Source organism: Vipera ursinii (genome assembly GCF_947247035.1).
Source record: "Vipera ursinii genome assembly, chromosome: 10".
Taxonomy (NCBI): Eukaryota; Metazoa; Chordata; class Lepidosauria; order Squamata; family Viperidae; genus Vipera; species Vipera ursinii.
This window is the reverse complement of record NC_139520.1, coordinates 1,535,336-1,562,681: the sequence shown is the minus strand read 5'-3', so window position 1 is coordinate 1,562,681 and position 27,346 is coordinate 1,535,336. Positions and strand designations below refer to the sequence as shown.

The 27,346-nt window shown below is 41.0% G+C and overlaps 1 protein-coding gene across 1 annotated transcript in view; it reads right to left on the bottom strand.

Annotated features, from left to right (window-relative positions):
* HYDIN (HYDIN axonemal central pair apparatus protein) overlaps nucleotides 1-27,346 on the bottom strand; it is a 358,209-nt gene that overhangs the window by 55,752 nt on the left and 275,111 nt on the right. Inside the window, exons 69-78 of the mRNA XM_083370240.1 lie at nucleotides 26,295-26,526; nucleotides 16,499-16,711; nucleotides 13,015-13,153; nucleotides 12,693-12,858; nucleotides 6,140-6,287; nucleotides 4,685-4,892; nucleotides 3,290-3,511; nucleotides 1,817-1,986; nucleotides 991-1,189; nucleotides 179-337 (exon numbers count right to left, since the gene is read on the bottom strand). Coding sequence (XP_083226366.1) covers nucleotides 179-337; nucleotides 991-1,189; nucleotides 1,817-1,986; nucleotides 3,290-3,511; nucleotides 4,685-4,892; nucleotides 6,140-6,287; nucleotides 12,693-12,858; nucleotides 13,015-13,153; nucleotides 16,499-16,711; nucleotides 26,295-26,526 — 1,856 coding nt within the window. The remainder of the gene's footprint in view (nucleotides 1-178; nucleotides 338-990; nucleotides 1,190-1,816; nucleotides 1,987-3,289; nucleotides 3,512-4,684; nucleotides 4,893-6,139; nucleotides 6,288-12,692; nucleotides 12,859-13,014; nucleotides 13,154-16,498; nucleotides 16,712-26,294; nucleotides 26,527-27,346) is intronic.

The following is a 27,346-nucleotide window of genomic DNA, read 5'->3' as shown; positions in this document are numbered from 1 at the left end:
ATTCCTGTGAGAATGGAGAGGGACATGATGCCCTTCACCCAGGAGCCTGTATTTCTTGGCCATGTCTGAAGTTGGAGGGCAGGAGCAGCCCCTTGAAACCCCTGAGGAAGGAGTGCCCACTGGCCGCTGACCCTGCTCAAGCCCTCCCAGGCACCATCTCAAGAGGGACAAGTCCTACCTTGACTTCCTGCAACTCCGGGATGGAGGCCACAAAACTTAGGCTGAATGTGACAAAAGTAACACTGTTGTTCACTAATGTGACTCCCTTCTTCACAATGTGCCCTGGAGGGATAGCTCCGAATTTCAGCACTTTCTGGGGAGGGTCCACAACATCTATCTATAGATGGGAAACAGACAGGACTAAGGAAAAGAAGAAGTGGAATGAATTGTGGGGGGGGGGGATTAGAAAGAAGGGGGAGGAGATTAGAGGGCTGAACCAGGGAGAGAAGGGCTCAGTGGGGTCCTGCCCTGGGTTGCTGCATGTCACAGTCAGGGTGGGGTCCTGATGTGTTGATTTGGCCCAGCTCCCTCTTTCTTTTCTTTTTCTTTCTTTCACTTACACTTTCACTTTTCTTTCTTTCTTTCTTTCTTTCTTACAATATCAGCAACACTCTGAAAAAGCTTTCTATGCCTAAATGTTGGTGGTTTGAGGTTGCTCAGATTACTCAAGAGGCAGCTGCAATTTCAAGCTCCACTTTCAAATCATGGATGTGCAAGCTCTTTTCAATTGTGTGGATAGAAGATCAGGACCATTTAGCGTGTGTGTGTGTGTGTGCGCGCGCAAGGAGCGTGCACACACACACACACACCACACATACCCCCCCCCACACACACAGTGGGGGTGAGGAGTAGCTCCTTGCTTTCAATTCAGACTTCTCAAAGCTGCAGGAGCAACCAGGCAGGAGGTGCCCACAGAAGAGGCACCCTGAGCAGCCAGTGATCAGAGCATGAACCCCAAGTCTCTCTTTCCAGGAGTCTGCCTAATCTCACCTTCATCTCAATGCCCTTCCCAAAGATCTCTACAGTCCGCTGTAAGATCCCGTTTATTTCAAAGGAGACGATTTCATGGTAGGAAATGGCTTCTCGGGGATAGAAGCTGATGGGAATCTCCACCTTTTCTTTGGGACTCAGAGCTTCAGAATGGAAACCGATCTCAAGGTAGGCTGTGTTGGTGAACAAGCACTCCACACTTCAAAGAGATGAGAAGAATATGGTTAATTGGCTTTGCAAGCTGTATTGGGAACACCTGACTTCTTTATGTTGCCACCAGTTTCCAAAACTAAGAAATCTAAATAAACCAGCATTTAATCCCATATGTGTTAAAATTAGGTTTATTTCTCCAGAAGTGATTTGTCCTGCATTATAAAAGACTTCAAAATCTCCCTGACCCCTTCCCCAACTGGCTGATTCCAAGAGGAGAAAGGCGTTGAGACTGTAGGAAGGCAAGGAGAGTGCTGGTTTTGAATCCAGTACCTTCCAGTCTTGCAAGTTCCTGGCACCTCCAGGGATCTTGGGGGGCAAGAGCTGAAACTGGTGTGGCCAATGGATTTGGACCCCAAGGTGCCATTTGGGAAATAGGAGCCTCAAGGGGGAGAAAGCTGATAGAGGAGGCCCTGAACCTTGGGATGGGAGGACTCCTGGGTGTTGTTACGTGGAGAACTTTTAATAAATTGGCTTCATAACCCTTTGCAATAAAGCATTTTGTGTTTGCATGGGAATGTCGACGGATGGATGGGAGGAAGGGAATCCCACTCTCCTCACACAACAACCTACTGTTCCATCATACCAGTTTACACCTCAAGAGGCTGCAGTTCACCTGGCTTTCCTGCTGTCTTTGTTAGTGACCACCAAGATTCTCTTGGAAATGGGCATCCCAGCTTGGTAGATGAAACAGTTGCCAAAGTCCACTCTGAGGGGTGAGAAATGGATGCTGGGAGCCAACACTGAGCCTCGCAATACACATGTAAATGTGGGGCCGTGGCTTATCTATGAAAGGAGGAAGACACTCAGCAGAGAAGAGGACGTGGCATTCTTAAAAGAGGCTTTATCATTTACTTTACTATCACTGACAATGTATGAATACTTACATTGCTGATGGATTATTCTGCATTAGGCTACATAAATGAATTCAACGTTTTATTTAATAACAAAATACGCTGAGAAATTTAACAACGTAACACTTACTACTGTACATGGTGAGGCTAGCAACACTAGAAATATAAAAGATGCAGGCAGTGGAAAGTATTCTATTAAGAGTGATCAGATATTCTTACATTTGCAAGCCCATTAATGCGTAGTGCTATGAGAAAGTTTGATCTCTGGTTAAATCTAGATGTATGAGATTTAAAGATCATCTGATACATGTTATATCAGTTATTTCTGAGTCAATTGTCCTTATCACTTCTTTCTTAAAAGATACCCTCAGATCAATGTTTGCTATCCTGGAATCTGAGGTGTCTGGAACGATGGTGTGTTTGTCAGATGTGTGCAGAAAATATCTCATCAATGAGTGGGCATCTGAGAAAAGAAAGAGCAGCTGTCCGTGGCTGGCTGATTTCTCCAAAGAGACGCAGACTTGCTGCAAGGCTTGGCTGCTGCAACAGCACAAAAAACCAAGCCACTAATGTTTCTGTGTTTTTGCTGCAGGAAACTAACTGGGAGAGCTTCAAAAACTCATTTAACAGTTGTTGCAGTGAAACAGAGCATTACTATTTTATGTGCCACTTTTGGCATCTTCTTGGTATCCCAAGATTACAGAGGGACCCAATATCCATAAATATATAACTGAGTATGTAAAGGATACAATTGTTATGTTGTTATAACTGCTATAATTTCACTTTGTATGCAATAACTGCAGATTGGAATATATTTTAAAAAAAACAGCCAGATTTAGCTAGGAACAAGTCTCGTTGAAGACCCACAGGGCTGTCTTCTGAGTAAACAGGAATAGGCCTGGGACCATGTCTAGATACAGTTTCTCCAGAAAGAGACTTCAGCAGGAGGTATATTTTTTATACATCCTTTTTCATGTACAACCCAAGATAGCCAACCTACCTTGCTCCTTCCTGCTCCTCTTTTCCCTTTAAGAGCCCTGTGACCATTTCTGGTCATTCAGCTGCAAAGTTGGACCTAGGAGCATAAATGACTATCCTCCTGCTCCGGCTGGTATTCTCGCTGGCTAAGCTTCCTTCCTCCTTCCCTGCCTGGAACTGGTGCTAGGCATCCATGGCTTCCTGGTGGTTCTTGTGCAATGGAAGCCTTTTCGCAAACAGGGCCCCTGGGTTCCTACCTGCAGTTTCAGTTCGATGTCTTTTAAGGTGAAGGCCTTCAGCGGGTGAAAGGAGACCATAGCCTCCACCCGCTCTCCAGCTTCCACAGTGCCACTCTCTGGGGAGAGGGCAAAATACTGTCGGAACTTCTTGGCATTGCAGAACTCCCAGGAAAAGATGAAGTTGAATTTGCCGGTGTTGAGGATGGAGAAGTTGCACTCTGTGTAATCATTGACTTGCATCTATCCAGAGCAGAGATAAGGCAGTCAATCACTTCCTTTCCTCCCTCCAGCTGGAATCCCAAGCCCGCCCTGCCTCGCATTTCCTGCTCCACCAGCCTTGTCTTCCTCACTGCCCATCAGTGCCTTGTACTTCATGGTACAACGGCTCCCAACCACAGGCCCCGAGAATGGAAAGGATGCGCCACACCCAGAGAGTTGCCTAAAAGGAAAATCCAGGGAGCCTGTGGTTGGGGTTCCGTGGAGGGGATTCCAGTGCAGATATCAAGAGCTCAGCATTTCTGCTTCCACCCTCCAGGGATGTTCCTGTGAAATACCATGTTTCACGAGGCCCTTAGAATCTGCCCCCCCGCCCCCGCCCCAGTATACAGGGATGCAGCTTTTATTGCCTTCCCACCTTCCTCAACAATCTTAGCAGGATAGGAGGAGAGGATATAAGGGGACACCCGGGGATGTAATTAGACTCCAGACCAAGTTGAGTTTAATAGTAAAAACAATCATACAGGACAATCAAATCTCCTTTCAGGATATTGGTCTAGATCTCTGTCAGGTAAGAAGAGAATGGTCCCTGTAGCACCCAAGGCAGCCATGGTGCCTTCCTTCAGCATCCACCAGCTTTTCTCTGTCATCACAAAACTCACAAGGACCTATAGAAAAGCTGACATATTCGGCAAAATTGTGTTAACTGCTATATTACCAAAGTTATTTTAGGCCCCAGATTTTCTTTAAAAATTAACTTTTTCTTACAAAATATCAATGGTGGACAGTTATGGTTATGTAATTTTGGTGGGCGATTTGGAAAAAGGATAAAATTCCAAATGTGCCCCTGAAATGTTGAGAGCTCCTGAAAAAAAGCATTACAAAAGCCCAACAGACTTTTAGTCCCCCAAGCAGTTCAGAGCCTGGTCTTCAAGAGGGAGAAGACCCTGGGCTGCCATTTGGGATGGCCATGACTGCCAGCAATAAAATCACCGTATCATAAGCTTCTAATCCACCGGGTCGAGGAAGAGAGAGATCCTTGGGAGGGGGGCTACTGAATTGGCCAGGACATGCAGCTGGTCCTTTTCTGTCACGGAACTGAAGACACTGAAGCAATGAAGCGAAGCGCACAGAAGAAGGGCTGGTAGCCAGCAGAAGGTCTCCAGGCCAGCCCTGCTCTGCTCTTGGCCCTCTCACCTCACGGAAGTCGATCTGCTTCGGATGCTCAGGGTTCAGCTCGGTTACCTCCCCGTGGCTTTCTTCACACTTCACAGAGACATTCATGGTGTGCCCGGTGGCCTTGACATTCAGACAGAGCGACTGGCTTTTCTTCTTAACATCACAGATGAGGTTAAAATTCACCTCCCCTTCCAGCGTTGGTGTGAAGTGGATGTGAACTGGGAATCTGGAGAGAAAACACATTTGCTGGGTTGAGTTGGCTGTCTGGGCCTGGCATCTGGGTGCATGTTAGAGACCATGTAGTGGCTGGGCTGAACTGTGGGCGTCTGCCTTGGCTGCACATGATGTGCAGGCTGTTGTTCTCTGTTCTTTGGTGTTTTTATGCTCTTTTAATTATTGTTAGCAACTTGGGTAGAGTGAGATAAGCAGCCATATAAATCGGACAAATGAATAAATGAATTAATAAATGCCAGATTTTTTAAATGCTGGTCTCTTCCAGTAAAAAATGGACCTATCCAGATCTGTTGTTGATAGCAGGATGTCTGTTTTTCTCTGTACAAAATCAGAATTCAAGAAATTAAAGAACAAGGATTTCACTTAATGGTGTGCACAATAGTTACATCCAAGGATCCTTAAAAAAGGCCTCAGCAAAATCTTAGGAAAATAACCCTGTAAAATGCTTTAAAAAAAGAGAAATACTTCTACTTTTGTACATTTCGTTAATCAATTTTTATGGCCACCAACTTGCAAATTGCAATTCTGGGAGGTTACATCAGGTTAAAACAGAACAAAAAATAACTAAACGAGAAATAAAAACAGCAGTAAGGATATGATACATTTGAGCCCCCCCCCCATAGTCATTCTCCTAAACCATCTTCTTCCTGCACTTCCTGCACTTCCTTCCTTCCTTCCTTCCTTCCTTCCTTCCTTCCTTCCTTCCTTCCTTCCTGCCTTCCTTTCTTCCTTCCTTCCATCCATCCATCCATCCATCCATCCATCCATCCATCCATCCATCCATCCATCCATCCTGCAAGCCAGACCGGGCATTCTACAGCCCCCTCGGCCAGGTCTGACCATTTGACTGTCCCTGCCTGGCCCAGTGAAGTCAATCAGAAATGAGAGATCAAATGTAAATAAATGTGCCACAGGAGGAAGGAGAAGAATCTGAATTGGATCCAGCTCTGCATAGTCGCTGGGCGCTCCTTCAGTCAGCTGGCGGCTGAGGGAGGGCGGGAAGTGCTTTTCTGCCCCTGCACAGTGTGGAGCAGCCTGAGGAGTTGAGGTGATGAAGGTTGAGGACACCAAACCAGGTTATATTGGTTTGACCCTCCACAACAGACCCAGTTTATCAAGTGTCCCCTTTTCCATCCCTGCTATACAAACATCTATTAAGCTACATCAAAGCCACATCAAGTCTCATCTTGGGGGAACAGCTTGCCCCATTTGGCACCCGATTCTCTCTCTCTCCTTCACCTGGAATGAGGTGGGACCACACCTTCCATGGGCTGCACGTTTAGGCAGTTGATTCGCCCCTCTGAAAAACGGGAAGAGTCTCGGAAAGCAAAAGTGTAGGCTTTGTTCTCATCATTGAGGATATCAATGCACTCGCGAGCTTCATGTCCTGGAAAGAGAGAGGTCTTTGCAGTGTGGAATTCAGGGAAATTAGGAATTAAATTTATCTCTTCACTTGTGATAAAATGGGTTCACCTGGCTTGGCAAAAACTTGTGAAACAAGTCTTAGTAACTGATTGCAATGTGGCTGCAAAAGAAGGCCACAGGAGGATTCCTGGGAAGAGGGACGGGTTTGCCTTTGGGTTCCTCACTGCATCACATGCCAAATGAATCCTGTGTCCCAATTTGCCAGAAATGTAGAAATCCCCTTCCTATTGTATATTTTTTTCCTTTGAATCTAAAGGCAAATTTTCATAAAAATGCTTTCTATGTAATCAGGTTTTAAGTAACACCTATCTTATGTACAATATCTTAATCCTAGGTGGCTCATGGCCACATTCCATAAAACAAAAATGAACACAACCCACAAATTCCACAAGAACATCATTTGTGGGCTTCCTTTGATCCTAGTCAGTACTAGGGAAGAGATGGTCATCACTCACTCCAGAAGTCTAAGAGGGTGGAGGCCCTCTGTCAGCACCCCCTTTTGGGTGCCCTGCCATTGTTTTGGAGGGGGAGGAGGAGGCTCTGGGGGGAGCATTCTTTGCATGCTTTCGCTTTTACTGTAACCACATGGGAATTAGAGAGGGGGATTGTCTTCTGAGACGAGATGGACTCCCTCTCTGCTGCTTCCAGCCTGACTCCAAGGTCGCTGAGGATGACCCGTTATCAAGCCTGTATCTCAGCATTCTCATAACTTTATGGAACTGTCTTGACTGGTCAGGGGAGTTGGATTTTGGAATGGGAAGAATAGATTCATGCTTTGCGTCGGACCGTTAGATTCCACCTGTCTTTACTGCAACCACTTTCTCTCAGTAAAAGCTCTTTTGATGAACCACATGGAGTCAAGAGTTGTGCTTTCCTGGTGCAGGTCCTTAGATTAGGCAAAATGGATCAACCTGGAGAGACACCCAGCCCTACCATGGGGACCGTGCAAGGAATGTATGTGCAAGGCAGTGAGCAGGAGAAGCGGAATGCTGGGGGGACGCCTCTACCAAAGCTCACCCCAGAGTAAACCCTCCAGACCAGAGGTGGCAAACTGCTGGCCCATGGGCCAGACGCATCACCAGGAAATCGCGCCTACCCCATTACTGGCAATAGGAAAAAAGCTCCAATATGTCACACAATGTCATGTGACGTCATGAGTTTGACATGTCTGCTCCAGATGGACAGAGGAGGCTGCAGGCCTGGGAGATTCAACAAAGCCCAGGTGGTCCATTGGCATCAGGAAGAAAGATGCCTGGAAAGTAGTAACCCGAGGCAGCTGAGGCAGCCGATGATGCGAATGCAAGTGGAGCTGGAAGAGCTCAAAGATGAGGGGGAAGAAGGTGGTGAAATTGGCCATGCCGATCTCCTCATGAAAGCTATATGCTTCATAATGGATGTGTTCCAGAACCTTAAGGCATGCAAGACCCTTGCCAGAATGACTGCTGATGACACCTGCCAAACCTAAAAGGAAGATGACAGTTGAAAAACCTCACCGCTAGACACCATTGCGGGAATCTCTGCAACCCCAGGCAGTGCCACCGTGGTCACAGGAGCAGCGCAGAGGGGCTCCACCAGAGCCAATGTCCCAGGGGTGCAGGGAGATAGGGCGGGATATAAGTCCCATTAATAAATAAATAAATAAATAAATAAATAAATAAATAAATAAATAAATAAATAAATAAATACCAAAAGCCCCACCTCCTCTATTAAAGTGCAACACATAATTTTCCTAGTAGACAAAAAAATAATAATCCATCTTTACTATACCCAGCTGCAGTATATAAACATGGGGGAGCTATCCCACAATTTTTCACCCCTATGGCAGCCTACTATGCTGTCTTCATGATAAATTTGGTAAAACAGAACTTAGTGTTCTAAGCTCATCATGAACTAAACCTGATGAAAATAACTATTTTGGCAGGGATGAATTAATAGGATGCATTTTGGGTTATAGGAGCATCTCATTCACTTGAACCAATGTGATCATATCTTTAAAATGGTATGTACAAGCCATCAATAATGTGGTTGCTAATATCGGTAGGTCTGGCTTATGAGCTGTTTGTATTTAAGGAGATGCTCACAACAAATTCTAGTTTGTTTGGTGAATGTATTACTTCATCTAAGCCAAAAACAGATGAAAAAACTAAAGGCAATTATGAATTAAACTTGGCTTAAATCTCAAAGTTTTGCCAGACGAGAATTGGACAAAACTTTGGAATTTACTATGAACATTTACCTTAAATACAATAAATTAAATTTATGTTAAGAATTGAATATATAACTTTTTTAATTATATAAATAAATAAATAACATTATATAAATAAAAGATTAACAAGATGAGAGTTCCGGCACCTTTTTTTTTTAGAAAAAAAGCACTGTTTAGGACTATTGGGAAAAAATATATATTTAATTGTCATCTATCAAAACAATAAGAATTGTATTAACTCACAGATGGAATTCGGAGAAAAATTTATAAATATGTTTAAATCAATCTATTCCAAGCAAGAGGCAAAAGTAATCATAAACGGAGAATTAACAAATAGCATTCAAATACAAAAAGGTATGAGACAAGGCTGTCCACTATCTCCTTTATTATTCATTCTTTCTTCAGAAGCACTCACAAGAATAATCCGAAAAGATAAGATGATTAAAGGATTAGAAATCAGAAAAGAGATATTTAAAGGCTTATGCGGATGATTTAGTTTTCATTCTGGAAGACCCTTTAGAATCTGGAACAAGATTATTACAGGTGCTGGAAAATTATGGAGATGTTGCAGGATTAAAAATCAACAAAGAAAAAACTAAAATGCTAGTTAAAAATATGTCCAACTTACAAGAAACTGAGCTAGTAGAAAAAATTAATATCCAGACATCTAAAAGAGTAAAGTACTTGGGGATCCAACTATCAGCAAGATGTACTACACTTAAAAGAGAAAATTATGATAAGTTAATGGACCAAATTATAGTAGACCTAGATCACAGGTCTGCAACCCGCGGCTCCGGAGCTGCATGCAGCTCTTTCAGCCGTCTCCTGCGGCTCCCAGTCCTCTGCCATGTGCAGTCCAAAAAAAAAAAGTGGGACTAAAAAAGGTCAACCAATCAATTCAAATATGCAGGGTAGGTGCATATCTCGCCTTGGCTCCACTCTTCAGTCAAACCCTGTTCTGTGCATGCGTGCATGTAAGTGCATGTGCACACATTTTTTGTGGCTCCCAGTTTTTCCTTTTGTGAGGGAACTGGTTCCGAGTGGCTCTTTCACTGTTTCAGGTTGCTGACCCCTGACCTAGATAGATGGAAAATCTTGCCCAAATTACTCTTTTTATTCCAATGTGTACCAATTAAATTAGGTAAGGATTTTTTGAAAATTTAAATAGAATTACATCTAAATTTATCTGGCAAGGTAGAAAACCGAGAATTAAGTTAAAATTATTACAGGATGCAAAGGAAAGAGGAGGGCTCGGCCTCCCAGATTGGGAAAAATATTATCAAGCAGCAATAGCGGTATGGATAAAGGATTGGATATATTTAAGGAACAGAAGACTACTAGCCTTAGAAGGTCATGACATGCAAATTGGGTGGCATCTATAACATGGGATGGAAAATATAAGGCTCATCAGTACTTTCAGAATCATCATATTAGATGAGCACTCTTAGATGTGTGGATAAAAATTAAAAATTTAACTATATAGAAATTCCCAATTGGCTATCTATATTAGAGATATTCATGTACCCCAAATTCATGAATTTAGGAAGTGTAATCACATATAAAGATATCTTAGACAAGAATGGAGACCTGAAAACAAGGAAAAGACTATCAGAAGACGGTATAGAGCTAGAATGGTGGGAATACTTACAAATACAGTCACGATACAGAAAAGATTAAAAAGAACCAGGGATAAAATTAGAGCATACACAATTAGATAAAATTCTTCTAGGAACAGAAGATCGAATGATAAAAAAGATATATCAATATTTATTAAAACAGGATTTGTTAGAAGAACAGGTAAAAGAAACAATGTTAACCTGGAATAAAAATTTTGGTTATAATATTGACTTAGATAATTGGCAACTAGTATGGGATAGAAATAGGAGGTTAACGCTAGCCACCTCCTCTAAAGAGAATCTGTACAAGATGTTTTATAGATGGCATCTTCCCCCTACAAGGTTAGCAAAAATAGATAAAAAAATCTCACCAATGTGCTGCAAATGCAGAAGGCTTCCAGGGACTTACTATCATATGTAGTGGGAATGTTCAGAAGCGCAACATTTTTGGCAGCGGATAAAAAATTGGTTGGAAGAAATATTATGACAAAAAAATTGATTTAAAACCAGAAATCTTTTTATTAGAGATTATTAATGATAATCTCAGTAAAGCATCTCTCTACTTATTAGTACATATCTTAACCGCAGCAAGACTGGCATATGCCCAAAAATGGAAAAGAAAGGAAAGACCCACTGAAGAAGAAATAATAGATAAAATTTTATCCTGTGCTGAAATGGACAGGTTAAAACCTAGAGATCAAAAATAAGAACGGAACGGAATATTATGAAATTTGGCAAAATTTGTACAATTGGTTAGAGTTAAGGAGGATCGCTGAGATGAACATTGTTTGATTGGTTGATAATGTAAGGACTTTTTATTAGCATCTATATAATGGACATAACTGAAAGATATGTAAATATAACGCAGAGGACTGAATGACAGTTTACTAAAAAAAACCCGACAGATGTTATATGTACAGTTTGTTATACTCTGTCCTGTTATAGACTGTATTTTAGGTTTTTATTTTTTTCTGTAACATAAGATAATACTAATAGTAGTGTTGTAGCTAGGGAAGTTGAATCATGTCCACTTTTGTTTTTAAATTTATATTTAATAAAATTTTCTTAAAAAAAGAATTGTATTAAATCAATGTTTGCAAAAGAGAATATTTTGGGAAAAGAGTAAATCAACTAAAACTATTATGTGGATTATGGATTATAGAAATCATTAGTGATTGTTTTACAAATGTAACCCAGAAAACACACTGTTCACCAATTATTAAGTGATTTATGTTTTTAAAAAATCAATAAAATATATTACCAAAAAACCCCCTATCATTCTTTCTCTCTGGCATTCTTTTTTCTCTCTTCATTTTACAGTTTAAAATTACTCTCTGGTTCTCTCTCAAGCCTTAGCTAACCTTGGTGGAAAGAATGTGGTTTGGGGACCAAGTGGAATCCAGGCAAGGAAACCCCTGTGCAGTTGAAGAGAGAGGGTGGCACTCAGATGCAAACCCAACCTAATGGCCTATTTCTCCATTATGCATTAAATGTACCTAATTTACAATTAGCTCTTTATTAAATAGGGACGCGGTGGCTCAGTGGGTTAGGACGCTGAGCTTGTCGATCATAAGGTCGGCAGTTTGGCGGGTCGAATCCCGAGTGCCGCGTAACAGAGTGAGCGCCTGTTACTCGTCCCAGCTTCTGCCCACCTAGCAGTTCGAAAGCACGTAAAAAATGCAAGTAGAAAAATAGGGACCACTACGGTGGGAAGGTAACAGCGTTCCGTGCGCCTTTGGCGTCTAGTCATGCCGGCCACATGACCACGGAGACGTCCTCGGACAAACGCTGGCTCTTCGGCTATGAAACGGAGATGAGCACCGGCCCCTAGAGTCGGAAACGACTAGCACGCATGTGCGGGGGAACCTTTACCTTTACCTTTACTTTATTAAATAATAATCATAGAAAGAATCTGGATGCTATACCTGACCAGAATATCTCAATTATTAAGTTAATCCAATGAGCAGCCTTTGACATAGTAATAATTTTGTTGTTATATGAAGGCCTGAAGGTCTGCTAAAATAAAAGAGTTTCAAGAGCTTTCATGAGTGATGCAATGAGTACAAAAACAGAATACACAAACCATATAAAACTGTTGAGATTCTCTGACAAACTGAGAAATGAAAGGACAAATAAAAAAAGGGAAAATGGGCCTATAACAAAAAAAATCTGTAAGAACATTAAGATCCTGGAGGTCCTACAAAAAGCCAAAGGTACTGGTAGTTTTTCTGCAGGTATCAGAATTCAGGGTGACCTGATTTAACACCTGCATGGCACTTTTCTTTCTGTGCACTTGAAGCAGCTGAAATTTAAAGTCAGCTGCATCAGCTGAAATTTTTACTTACTGGGGAGGTCTTAGCTGTTTTTTTTAATCAAAATGATTATATCAGGATCAAAGTGGAAAGATTATTTTTAGCAGAGTTGATGGAAGACTGACTCACTTGCAATGCAACTCAGGGCTGTGTGGCTACTGAAAGAGGGGCTTAGGGGAGAAGTAGGACCCCCATGACCCCCAAGCACCTGAGTTCATCAGGGCTACTCTTACCAATCAAAAGCGAGTGAAGATTCAGGTGGACTTTCTCGAAAGAGACAGCTGGGTCGGTGGTGTGACCCACCAGGAGGAAAGGGACAGTGATGTTGTGTTCGGAAATGGTGAAAGTCCAGAAGGATTCAGTAACATCCAGATGCTTGGGAATGAATTCGAATATGATCTAGAGAGGAAAAGATAGATGCAAAGTTCTTGCTGTGCAGGATAATGGAGCAATAGGGATCCTGCATTTGGTTTTAATTCCAAAGCCTTTAAAAGTATGCTAGAATTCCAAAACAGTATTTAACCATTGGATGTGAGTCCCTTTCTGTGCACGCACCTCTATCTTCTTCTCCGGCCGGAGGAGCCCCCGCTCAGTGAAACAGACGAAAGCCGGGGCCGTCTTCCTCTCTTCCTGCTGTTCACACCTCCACTGGAAAGAGTAGGCAGCGTTGGTGGGGTTCAGGATGGCAAAGCTCCTGCCATGAAGAGAAGGCAGGAGGATCATAAGGACCACCTAGCCAAACGTTTCTCTTTCATCAGTTGAAACAGCAGGCATTTAAGGTATTTGAAATGGATCTTTACACAAAGGAAAGAGTTACAAAACTACCCTTCACCAAGAGATTCAGTTCCATTAGTTGAGGCTCAAACTCCCTTCCCGTTTCGGCTGGACTGGCACAACATAATGGACTTGGTGCCTGAGCTCCATGGACACACACTTCCCTTTTATTATGTTATGCCCTGTGGTGGGATTCATCCAGTTTGCACCACTTTGGCACAACCGGTAGCTAATTTTTTGTTGCCCAGGCCCAGAATGGACTTCCGGAAGCCGCATCCACACAGAGAACCAGTTGTTCACATATTTGAATCCCACCACTGGTAATGCCCACTACAGAGGGAAGTAAGGAACAAAATGCTAAGGAATTGCAGGCACTGGATAGGAAAAAGGAAAAGAAAACTGCCTAAAATCTCCAGTCTTTGGCCTCCCTTTCTGTCCTTGCAAAGCTTTCTTCCTTCTATCACATCCATCCAGGATTTCGTGCACTGCCTTTTGTTCTTTCTCTCTGTCTCACATGTTTGATTCTGGGCAGCTCACAAAGGTAATACACTCACAACACAAAAGCAAGCATTAACCAAAAATCATACAACAATAGCCATTACAAACATTAAAAGAAATGAAACACTATTTAAACATAACAATTATAAACTGAAAAAGTGCAATCCAGCTTGCTAAAGATGTAACCATTTAGCAGGATCCAGGTCACCATGACCGGATCTTCAGCAAAATGGTAACACTAAGTCTTTGGTCCCTTTTAAAGGCTAGAAGGGAAGATAGAAATATTCTTTAATGTCAGAGGCTGAAAGCAATGTCATGGCATTACAATACCAGCCTCACCCCTTTTCTAGATACATCACAATATTAGTCACACACTGATGCCCCAATGAAGCAGAGTTTGCCATGCAATGCTGGCCCTGGAGTCTGCCATTCAGAAGAAAGCACACACCGAGGCATTTCCTCTTTCTCTTTCCTCTCTTCAACCTCATCCATTTTTCCTTTATATATTTGCTTGCAACTGGATCCTCTCTACCACAGGTAATTTCACTTGTGAAATCAGCTCATATTCATTTATCATTCATACATTCTTGACCAGATCTCTTGTTTTACAGAACTACTCTGGAACTGTTCCATTTCTACAATGTGAATGTTTCTCTTGATGTACTCAATTCCTACTTGCAGATAGCACAGGCAAAAGAGCCACTAATCTGACTTCCTTTAACAAACCAGGCAACCCTGTAAGATACCCTAAGAGTTGGCAGCTGGAGTTTTTACCACCATCTCTCTACCAGCACTGTGTATCCCAAAATTTCTCCATCTTTACCAAACAGTCTGTCACAGAGATTCATCTATGACTCCATTTTTTCCCAAGAATATTTAAATTGGGAATTTTTCACTTGACTTTTCCTGTCAAACACAATTATCTTGATCTGTGATGAATTAATTTTTAGATCGATATTCATTGTTGTACAGTCTAGTATTTGCTGCAAAAAATGGATTATCAAATGACAACATAGCATCTTTCACACAGAAAAGTATAAATTCTTATCCCTGGACATCCTCATCAGCAGAGGCATTGATGGCCAATTAGAAACACAAGTCTATCTTAAACTATCCACACCAACCAAGTGTTCGACTACCAAAGTAACAATCCAACAAGAGAAGTTGTTTAGGAACATTATTTAGAGCAGGGGTGTCAAACTCAATTTCATTGAAGTCCGCATCAGCATTGCGGTTGCCCCCAGGGGGCTGGGTGGGTGTGGCCTGGGTGGGCATGGCCTACTGGGTGGGCGTGGCTAAAGTGCGTATGGCCTACTGAGTGAGCGTGGCCAGCTCTACATCGTTGGCATCAAGGGTGCCTATGGGAGCCTGGGCAGGAGTGGGACAGATCTAAGGGTCTCTGGCAGGTGGAGGGTCTCTGGGCCAGGGCCAAGGCAGCGGGGGCCGTTCCCTCACTGCTTCCAGGATGGCTTCGCGGGCCGCATGAAACCACTTCGCAGGCCGGATCTGGCCCCCGGGCCTTGTGTTTGACATGTCTGATTTAGAGGAACACAAACATACTGTAGCAAAAGTGAATATCAGCAAAAGGAAAGAGATCATTTCTACACTTCCAACAAAATGGATACCCATTCAACTTTATCAAAAAGTGCCTGATCACTCAACTCATACAACTAACACAAACTGTGAAAAGGATAACACTGCCATATATCAAAAACATCTCAGAAACCACCAATCGACTATTACAACCACATGGTATCACCACAGCACACAAACCAACTAAACTGCTCCAAAATACCCTAAGTAAAGCTAAAGACCCAGCAACTCCAGAAGAAACAAGCAGGAATCATCTACAACATACAGGGCAACAGCCGCCATGAAACACCAACTAGCATTTCAGAAGACATGATAAAAACTCCTTAACTTAACCCTCCAAGGCACTATTGCAAAATTTGCACACCCACCCACCCCACAACAACTTGATTGCTACTTGAGCCCTTGGCAATTCCTTTGCCATTTTGACCAGTTGCCAAGCGCCCCTGGATCAAGATAACTGCCCTAGGAAACCTCCCCCACGGGCTTCCCCAGAAAACCAGTGGTTTCCACTTGGGGTTCACCAGAGAGGCCAGTGCCTCCCCCAACCCGCAAGGCACCCCACACTCCTCTTTCCCACACTGCCTTTAGTACCAGAAGGGCTGGGATTGCAGTCATTGAGCGAAGCAGTCCTATGATATCTTGCTTAATGAATGCTTTGCTCAGCAACCAAGAATCCGGTCTCAACTGTGGTAGTGAATCCAGGACAACCTCCACCTCTATCTCCACCTTAAACCAGAGTTACCTTGTGGGCTGGGCAGCCATATAAATCATATAGATCAAAAATAAATAATAAAATATATATTAAGGAGGGTAATTAAATCAGCTTATCATAGCACACTGTTATTTTATAAAATAACAGTGAGAGACCCATAAGGTATACTGAAACCTGCCTAAAAGTTTATGTCAGTGACCCCCTAAAAACTCTTTCATATTTAAAGTGAAAGGTGCAGACGAATACATGAGCAATCAGCTGTAGGAAGGGGAGTGTGGAAGATGACAGGGCAGCTTTGAGACAAGGGGGGCAAGTTCTACCCCCAGGATGAAAGGAGGGAACCACCATACCCTCAGGGTGCCCTCTACGTTAGATGAGGGCCAAAGCTGAATATGGCTCTGCTGAACGAAGATGAAGCTTCCAAATGATCAGAGAATGTTCCTCAGTTGGCTTGATGCTCACCTGGTGTTCTTCACATGGACTCCTACAGAGGTGAATTCAATCACTTTCGTTTGTGGGTCAAGACTCATCCCTCCTGGTACTCGCAAGTCGGAATTGCGCCTGTTTGCAGTGATGTAATCAGAGTCTTCCAGCTCAAAGTGGCAATATGGCAGGAGACTCTTCCCTTTCACAGCGACAATGGGGCCCTCCTCATCTAGCTTCAAATTAGGCATACTGGGAAAAAAAACAAGCCTGTATGAGGATTGAATGCAAAACAAGGGTTTAAGGACTTTCCAAGGCCCACGTACGTGCTTGCTTTGCACTGAAACGCTCTTCACCTTTCCTTTCATCACCAGGTGCCCACAGAGAGCTGAAAGAGCAGCAGGCATAAATAGAGGTTGTGACTGCATAAAATAATGTTCTCAAATATTTTTCTAGGCGAGTCATCTGTCAGGGTACCTGCTTGAAGGTTTGGTAAGCCTTAATTTGCTCAGTTTTTCAGTCAATCACTAGGCCTCTTGGTCACTAGCAAGAGAAGAGAGAAGGTAGCAGGGGAGCTCAGACATTTTAGATGAGAATGCACAATTAGTGTCTTGAGAGGCTGCTATGACATGAAAAGCCAAAGCCAAAACTGACATCTACTGTAGTTCAAACATCAAGATGGTAGAGATTTTTTTAATATAGTATTTTATTAATTTTCCAATTTTCCATTTGAATATTTAAAAAGCAACATGGTGACTGAGTTAATCAATAGTTCAATAACAAAGTCTTAGTGCGAATCTCAGTTACAACATCAGATATTTCTTCTCTTTTTCCCTTAACATTTACTGTCTCATATTCAAGTTAGTACATTTCTAAATATATCAACTCAATAAAAACATTTATCAATAAATTTTTAGCTTATACATCTTAATTACATTCAATCTTCATAAACAATCCATATCCTCTTATTAATTTTTACTCATTTTAAATTTCTCATCAATATTCCTATTTAACCTTTGATATTTATAATTTTCAGACTTTGGGTAACCAAGATTTCCCTTATCTCACTTCATAACAAACTATAATATCCAAAGTACACATTTTATGTATTTGAATATAATCTTATTCTATTTCCTAAGAGTTATCTACTTCCCACCATATTAAATCATCTACTTAATAATGGAATATCCCCTTCAATAAATCAAAACCATTATATATTGCTTGGGTTAATCAATAAATCAAACATATTCATAATAATTAATTGTCTTTTCCTTTTTTAAGTCTAATTTTTAAATATTAAACAGATAAAATCCTTATTTTCAACTGATTTCCAAATATTTTAAATTTAATAACCAAAATTCCTCCTATCTCAACATCTCCCTTTAACCCTCTAATTGGCAATATAAGATCCCCTCTAATGAGTCAATACCCCAGTTTTTTCAACCTTATTCTAGATTTCTTCCTTTGCCAACTAGGCTTCCATATCAGCGCTTTTAGATCATTAAATAGATCTCCCTCTATTCTTATATATGTTATTTGAATTAAAGGAGGCCATTTGATTGCCAGTTTTCTGGAAGGACTATCCCATTTGTGTTTGTTAAATTGTCTCCCTGTTATTCCAGTCCCCCATGTTTGCTGTAATATATTTGTCTTCAATTCAATCTGTTCTACTTCTTTCTCAAATTTATTCTGATTTATATAGAAAGTCATTTCCATTTTCAATGTTGTCACTTCCTTTTCTGGATTTTCCATCATCTGAGTCCTCTGTCTTAATATTTGATGCCCCGCTTCTTCTGTTATCTTCTGCATTGTTGATTCTTTGGTTGTAGTCAAAATTTGGCTTTGTGCATCTAAGCTGGTGTCTTGATCTTTTATTTTAGGTCTTATTTTATCACAAGCTAAAAGAATGGTTTCATGTATTGCTTTCAACATGGAAAGAATCTTCCTGGTCTTCATCCATCTCTTTCACGTATTTGTAAATAATCCTTCTAGTAAAAGTTGTTTGTTAAGCAAAGGTCAGTAAAGGTTTACATTCACAGTTCAAGTAGGCCAATTTTGCTGCCCAGCTGTTCTCTTACAGCTAAGTCTCTCACAGATGGTACCAAGGTCAGGAAAGTCTTATCTAGGGTCTAGGCTTTGAGCCAAGTCTCTTTTTAGGAAATAACAAATTGCAATACCAAACTTCACCACACGATGTCATCGATGCCATTTAGAGGTTTTTATGTCCTGAATTTTTCTAATTCTTTTTCCAATTTTATTTCTTTTTTGTAGATAAAAACAAAAGTCTCCAATAGAAATAGGAAAATTTTTGGTCACCAAGTTTCAGAAACATATAAATCCAATTAGATTAAAATTGTTCTTTTTAATGCTTTGATTCCCCTGGGTAGTCAGATGCTGCTATTCTTAGAGGGTGGGATATTTGGACCAAATTATTATTGTCTAAATCTAGCTTGGGATGCTTGACCATTATGCCCTTCAAGAGTAAAGTGTTGACACCAAAATAGGTTACAATTTTCTGGTCTTCTCCAAGATAAAATAAGTGCCAGAAAGAAGCCTCAGTGGGTTATCTCCAACTTCCAATGTCAGACCTGCCCCCAATCTGATCCCTTAGGAAAGAAAAGCCTTTGACTTCATTTGGTTGCAGTAAAGTCAAGCCAGCTCTGAAATCCATGCTTGCTGGATATAAAAATATGGTGTAGTGACCATATGGTGACCAGTCCATTTCCAGCCAACCAGAGTTCAGCAAGATGTTTTGAGAACTCTGAGCTGTTTGGGAGTAATCCGCCTATTTTTCAGGGTGCCTGGTTGTGGGGTGCTCATACAAACAGGATCCAGCTCTCACCTTTCATTCCCCCCTCCCGATTTCCTATCATCTACATACAAAGTTTTATTGCCCTTTCCTCCTTTCCCTTTTCATCCTTCCTCCCCTTCTTCTTTTTTATGGCAGGATGCCTGTGAGGCCCCCCCCCAAGCCAAGGCAGGCAGATCTGATACACAGAGAGCAATCTCCTGAAGAGCATTTTATAACATCCAGCCAAATTTCAGCACAAAAAATGCATTGCAACCAAAGGAAATCACAGGCCAAGGATGGATATGAAAAAGATAATATGAACACTGATGTTTTAAAAATCAAGCTTGGAGAGATTTCTCCAAGGGAACTGTGGAAGGTTGTCATAGACCTGATAATGGAATTATTGGAGGATGCATTGGGAATTGGGAAACAGGAGATGGAGGGAGAATTGAATCAGATTTATCGAGTCAACTCAAACTATGCCAGAAGAAATAAGGTCCCCAGGGAAGTACATGTTAGATTTATCAAAATATCTATAAGAGACGAGATTCTGAGAAGAGTAAGAGATGAACCTTTGAAATACAAAGAAAAAGAAATTGTAACTCTCAAACAAATCCCGAGGAGAATAAGAGAATCCCGAAGAGAATACCAGTTTCTAACTAGGAAATTAAGGAGTGAAAAAGGAGTGAATTTCAGATGGCTGATTCCTGAAGGGATTTTAATCTATTGGGATACAAAAAGATATAGATTGGATAAGCACCTAAAGCAATGGAATTCTACGACAACCATAGAGCATTTCTGGAAGGAGGTGATTTTGAATCTGGTACAAAGAGAGAAACAAAGAAACAGGAAGAAATGGCAGTAGAAGGAGCAGTTAAACCAAGAGAGGAGGAAGAAATTAAAAACATACATATATATAGAAGAAGGAGCAAGACCAAGAGATCAGAGACAGATAAGATCGACTAGAATATTAAGACCTAGATATAATTGAAAGAGATGGAGAGTGGGATTTTGTCAATGAATATAAATGGACTAAATTCTCCCTCAAAAAGGAAAAAATTCTTTACACGACTAGAAAAATTAAAAATTGATATAATTTGCTTCCAAGAAACACATATTAAGAGACAATACTATACGTTGTTAGAACAACCGAAAATTGGTAAACTTCACTTTGCATTAGCACTTCAAAAGAAAAGAGGAATAGCTCTATACATTAAAGAAACGATGAACCCTAAATAAATTTATGCGGATGAAGAAGGGAGAATATAAATGGTGGAAATGATGGATCAAAAACAGATACTGATAGTAGCAATATATGCACCAAATGATAAACAAGAACAATTTTACCAAAAATTACATTAAAAATATTAGAACTGAACTATCAAAATCTCTGTATAATGGCAATTAAAGCCATATAATATTTTAAAAGAAGAGAAAATTGTACAAACTTGGTTTCAGTATGGGCAATTACAGGCTAGATGGAAAGAGGACCAGAAAGTTGGTTTTTCGATGACTGATGAAAATTTGGTAAAACAAATTAGAGATCAAGATCAAGCACATATAAAAAGGATATATAATGCATTGATAGAAATTGATTCAGAAACGGAACTTGTTAAAGACTGTATGATAAAGTGGGCTCAGAATTTTCAAGAAGTTATAACAATGGACACTTGGGAAAAGATCTGGGTTAGAAATGTAAAATTTACACAGGCCCAAAACTTAAGAGAGAATTTTTATAAAATGTTTTATAGGTGGCACTTAGATCCGAAAAAATTAGCAAGTATGTATCCGAACTGCCAGCCCAAATGTTGGAGGTGTGGTTGTGAGGATGCAACGTATTTTCATATATGGTGGACTTGTAAAAAGGTTAAAGCTTTTTGGATTAAAATTTGGTGGAATATGCAAAAGATATTTAAGAAAAGGATAAAGTTTTCTCCGCAATTGTTTTTATTGGGTATTATTACAGATACTACTGTTATACATACTAAGTTGATGTTGAATTTAATTACGGCAGCGAGACTTTTAGTAGTGCAATATTGGAAGAAGGAAGAACTGCTGACTATAGAGGAGTGGACTTTAAAAGTTTCTAACTTGGCGGAAATGGCAAAGATTTCAGTGTATTTGAAAGACCAATCGCAACAGAGATATATTGTGGAATGGAAGAGATGGATTGAATATATTCAGAATAAATATGGGACTAAAAAGTTTCATTTAGCATTTGAATAAGTAGTGGATCTATATGATGTATAACTAGTTAGTAGTTATTTTATTAATATTTTGACGATGGAGAGTTAAAGTGCAACAGAATTTAATGTTTTATTGTTGTTAGCACATTTTAGATTATGCTTGTTTGTATTTTTATACCCTGTATTCAGCTCTGGGAAGTCGGGGAGGGGAGAGGGGAGGGGAGGGAGGGGTTGGGGAAAGGGGAGGGGGAGGAGGGGGGGCTTTTTTGTATTTAAAAATGTATTGTAAAACTTTTCAATTAAAAAAAATGGGAGACTTTATGGTGGGAGACTTTAATGCAATAACAGATGGAACGTTGGACTATAAAAACACTAAACAAGGGAGGAAAGGAGGAAATATGTTACCTAAAGTGTTTTAAAAAATGACAGAAGAACTCTGTATCTAAGATATATGGAGAGAGAAAAATCCAAAGAAATTACAATATACATTTTACTCAAATAAACATAAATCATGGTCTAGAATTGATATGATATGGGCATCTTTGGAACTTAATACGATGATACAAGAAATTGAGATAGAAACTAATGTTTGGGCAAATCATAACCCAATAAAGATGACTTGGAGAGGAACCAAGAAAAAATCAAGTTGGTCCTTGAACAAATCTATATTGAAAGAAAAAGAATTCATACAACTAGTGACAAAGGAAATGGACTGGTTTTTTCAGAATAAACAAAAAAGAAGAAACATCACTTCAAAATGTGTGGGATACAGCTAAAGCATGTTTCAGAGGGTTGGCTATAACCTATACCGCTAAAAAGAATAAAGAAACAACAACAGTTAAAGTTGAAGGAAGAATTCAGTAAAGTTAGACTCAGAATTACAAATTAGACCCACAAAAGAAAATACTTAAGAAACAAATGGAGATAATAAAACACAAATTAAATCTAGCTGAAACAGAAATAATGGCTCAGCAGATTAAAAGGGCCAAACAAAACTTTTTTGAAAATGCCAACAAACTGGGGAGATGGTTAGAATATAGATTGAAAAAAGAAAAAGAGGAAAAAATGCTAAATAAGCTGCAAGATTCAAAAGGTGAATTACAGTTTCAAAATGATACAATTAAAAAAAATATCAAAGAGTATTACGAGATACTTTATAATGCAGAGGAAATTCTAAAAGAAAATACAGCAGTATTTTAAAAAAGCAGACTTACCAAAAATTTCAGAGAATATTCAAAATATATTAAATGGAAAAATATCAATGGAGATTATAGAGGCTATAAAAAGGCAAAAAAATGATAAGACTCAGGTCCAGATGGATTACATGCAGAGCTTTATAAACATTACAAAATATACTAAGTCCTATTTTGAAAGAACTGTGTAATGAAATACTTTTGGAGGCTAAAATACCAATACATGGATTGAAGCCAATATTACCTTAATACCCAAAGAAGACTCTGATCTAACGCAAATAAAAAACTATAGACCAATATTGCTATTAAATATAGATTATATTTTTGACTCCATAATAGCAGAAAGACTAAAGAAATTTTTGACTGAATTTATACATACAAACCAAAATGGTTTTCTATGTAAAAGACAGATAAAAAATAATTTAAGAATGATTCTTGATGTGTTAGAGTACTATGAAATTCATCCAGGGAAACAGATGGCTTTAATATTTCTTGATGCACAGAAAGCGTCTGACAATGTAAACTGGCAATTTATGTTTCAGCAACTAGCAGAAATGGACTTTGGAGAAAACTTTATAAATGTAATTAAAACAATATATTGTAAACAAACAGCCAAAATAATTGTAAAGGGAGATTTTACAGAAAACTTTAACATTAAAAAAGGCACAAGACAGGGATGCCCACTATCTCCATTATTATTTATACTAAAACTGGAAGTATTGAATAGTAACATCAGACCAGATATAGAAATTAAATGTCTGGAGATAAAAGATGAAAAATATAAACTACAAGCATTTGCAAATGACTTGGTTTTTATATTGGAAGATCTACTTGAAACAAGCACTAAACTGATGGAGAAAATAGAAAAATTCAGAGAAGTGGTAGGGTTGAAAATAAACAGAGAAATATATATGTATATGTATATGTATATGTATATGTATATGTATATGCATATGTATAGGTATAGGTATAGGTATAGGTATACGTATATGTATAAAGAAAGTTGTAATAGTAAGGACTTGCACCAAAACATGGAGTGACAGAATGTTCTGGAATGTTTCTTTGCAGAGGAACAAAGCCAAGCATGCGATGATGCAACTGTTTCCCCACCCCCACCCCCACCCCCCACCAAATATATATATATATATATATATATATATATATATATATATATATATATATATATATATATATATATATATATATATGTGTGTGTGTGTGTGTGTGTGTGTGTGTGTGTGTGTGTGTGTGTGTGTGTGTGTGTGTGTAAATTACTAACAAAGAATTAAAGGGAAACTGAGATGCATTTCTGACTCCTTAGTCGTCCTCAGTCAGCTATACCCTTCTGAGATTCGAACCTGGGCTGATTGCATACAAGGCAGTGTTATTTGCCTCTAAGCCACAAGGTCCCTCTCGCTCTGTTAGCTTTTTTCTGCAAGGGAAGATATGTTTCAAATGTTAACTATTTAGATTACCTTGCTAGGCCCCAAACATGGGGCAAATCTTTATTTCCTGTTTTCAGCCTATCTTGAAGGCTATCAAACAGGCAGTAGTCACACCGGACAATTCATATATTTGTGTAAATTAGCCTTCAAGATAGGCTGAAAACAGGAAATAAAGATTTGCCCCATGTTTGGGGCCTAGCAAGGTAATCTAAATATATATGTATATATGGATCTTTGGTTATTCGGGTTTTTCCCCGCGTAGAACTAAAGGTGTAGGGGCGACGTTTCTACGGAATCCCATCCGTCATCATCAGGCTGGTGGCTTCTGCTTTCTTCTTCTGGGAGAAGCATGTGGCTGTTTGTTCCTCTTTTTTAAACTGCCAGAGGGGGTGTGTTCTGTGGGTGGAGGTGTGCTCTGATTGGGTGGGGGAGTAAGTGTGTTCTGATTGGGTGGGAGTGTGTTTTGAATGGTGGGTGTGTTCTGATTGGGTGGGGGTGTGTTTTGAGTGGATGGGCTGGTCTCAGCTGCCAGCCTTAGACCTGAGCTGGTGAGTTGTGCTGCTTTTGTTCGGCTTCGTGTTTGTGGTGGTGCCATGTTTTTATAGTGGGTGTCAGTTTGCTTATTGTGTGGTTTGGAGGGGTTTAAAGTGGCTGATGTTGCAGCTGTACCTTTAGTTCTACGCGGGAAGAAACCCGAATGACCAAAGATCCATATATATATTCCCTTGCAGAAAAAAAGCTAACAGAGCGAGAGGGACCTTGTGGCTTAGAGGCAAATAACACTGCCTTGTTATGCAATCAGCCCAGGTTCGAATCTCAGAAGGGTATAGCTGACTGAGGACGACTAAGGAGTCAGAAATGCATCTCAGTTTCCCTTTAATTCTTTGTTAGTAATTTACACACACACACACACACACACACACACACACACACACACACATATATATACAGCAACCTGGATAAGAATTCCTCCTATTCAGGTTTTCACTTTAATCTCTTATTTTAATCTCCTTGGAGAACCCTGATCATTTCTGAGTTAACTTTTTCATCCCCACAGTGAGGCTTAGAATCCATTTGATTCTTGTCAGCCTTGAAGCCCACCCAACTTCCAACATTCAAAGGAGCCGTGACCAGGGGGGCTTTTGCCCAGGTTCGCCTGGTGCGCCAGTTGCGACCCTATCTGGACCGAGATGCCCTACGCACAGTCACTCATGTGATCGTGACCTCCCGTTTAGACTACTGCAACGCTCTCTACATGGGGCTGCCCTTGAGGACCACTCGGAGGCTTCAGCTGGTGCAGAATGCGGCTGCGTGAGTTGTGATGGGGGTTTCCCGATACTCCCATGTAACACCTCTACTCCGCGAGCTGCATTGGCTTCCGGTTGCCCTCCGGGTGAGATTCAAGGTGCTGGTGATGACCTATAAAGCCCTAAATGGCTTGGGTCCGGGATACCTGAGGGAATACCTGCTGCCGGCATCAAGTTCCCTTCGTCCAGTGCGCTCCCACAGGGAGGGTTTTCTCAGGGTGCCACCGGTAAGAGATTGCCGGCGGGTAACACCCAGGCATAGGGCCTTCTCAGTGGGGGCGCCTGCCCTTTGGAACCAGCTGCCGGTGGAGCTGAGGACTGCCCCCAACCTCCGTTCATTCCGCCGGGGCCTGAAGACCTGGCTCTTCGAGCTCTCTGGCCCAGGCTGAGGATTAATCTTATTTTAACTGGGGTTTTATTTATGCAGGGACAAATATAATTTTTTTTAAATTTGATTTTAACTTTTGTATCTTGGTTTTTTTAATCACCCTGTAAACCGCCCTGAGTCCTTCGGGAAAGGGCGGTATATAAATGTAATAAAATAAATTAAATAAATAATAAATAAACATGCTAACTTGTAGACCTGCTCTGAGTAATCTGGTCTCTCCAGATTTGCTCCAGCAACAAAAGAGTAAAGAATTCGGTTTTTTCCATATAATGCTCCAAATGTTGCTCCAAACAAGTTTGGTTTAAAGGTAATGAATAATGGGAATCCATATTCTCAAGGTGAGGTGTCACCTTTTGCCCTTCGTGTCCTTTCTCGCCAATACATTTGGGGGGACTCAAGATGGCAGTAATAACAGCCGGTGCAAAAGGACAGAACTATGGTGGAAAAGCTGCACCTTCCGGGCCAAGATTTAATTCATTTTGCTATAAAATATGCCAACCATGGCTTGATGAGATGGTTTCTTACCTGCAGAGTAGCCGACCCTCAAACTCTCCTACTTCCTGGGGAGAAAATTTCACTTGGAGGGACTGATACTTCCCAGGAGGGATCATCCCACTGCTGGGCTCCATGAAGAATGGAGGGCGGGTGACCACTGGGAAGACATAGGAAGAGAAACTCTCCAGGAGGCTTCCCAGCTGGCTGAAGGGCCGGCTAGGCTGGGCCTTGATGGAAGCAGTTGATGCTCTAGATGGGTCCCCTGGAGAAAGGAACAGTTTATTGACACAACATTTCTGCAAATACTGTACTTTCTTCCGACTGACTTTCCGTTTGGTTCTCAAAATGATTCCCTCCAGAAATTCCCAGACTATAGGACAGGGCTTTTCAACCTTTTCACCCATTGTACCACTTTTAGGATACGACAACATCCGAGTACCACCAGTCGCCTAGCAAGGTGTCAAAAACTTGATGACCCAAAAAAAGAAAAAAGTGATGAAGTACAGGTAGTCCTCGACTTACAACAGTTCGCTTAGGGACTGTTTGAAGTTACAATGGCACTGAAAAAAGTGCCCCCCAAGCCACAGCTGAGCAAGACATCTGCCTGCCCTCACAACATTGTTGTGAGTATTTCTGTTGAGGATTGGCAGCGGGGGTGGGGTGGTGGGGTGTTCGGTTTTTATTCCCCCCGTCTGCTGGGTGGTTGCAGCAGGTTTTGGTCAGTTCACATGACCCTGGGACACTGACTGTCATAAATATGAAGCATCTGAATGTAAACCACAAGACCCTGGAGATGCTGCAACATTCCAGCTGATCGGTGCTTCTTCTGGGCTCAGAAGGGCCAGGATCAGTGCCGAGATCCAGGTGGATCCTAGCGCTGATCCTGGCGCTTCCGCTGAGCCGCGCTTCCGCTGAGCCCTGACAGCCCTGCAGCTCCAGCCATCTCTCGCTCAGGCTTGTGCAGTACTGCCACCAGTTCAGCTCATTCCCCTGCCCCGCTACCACTTTTCTAGGATGGTCACGTACCACCTGCCAGGTGCCAATGTACCACAGGTGGTACCCGTACCACTGGTTGAAAAGCC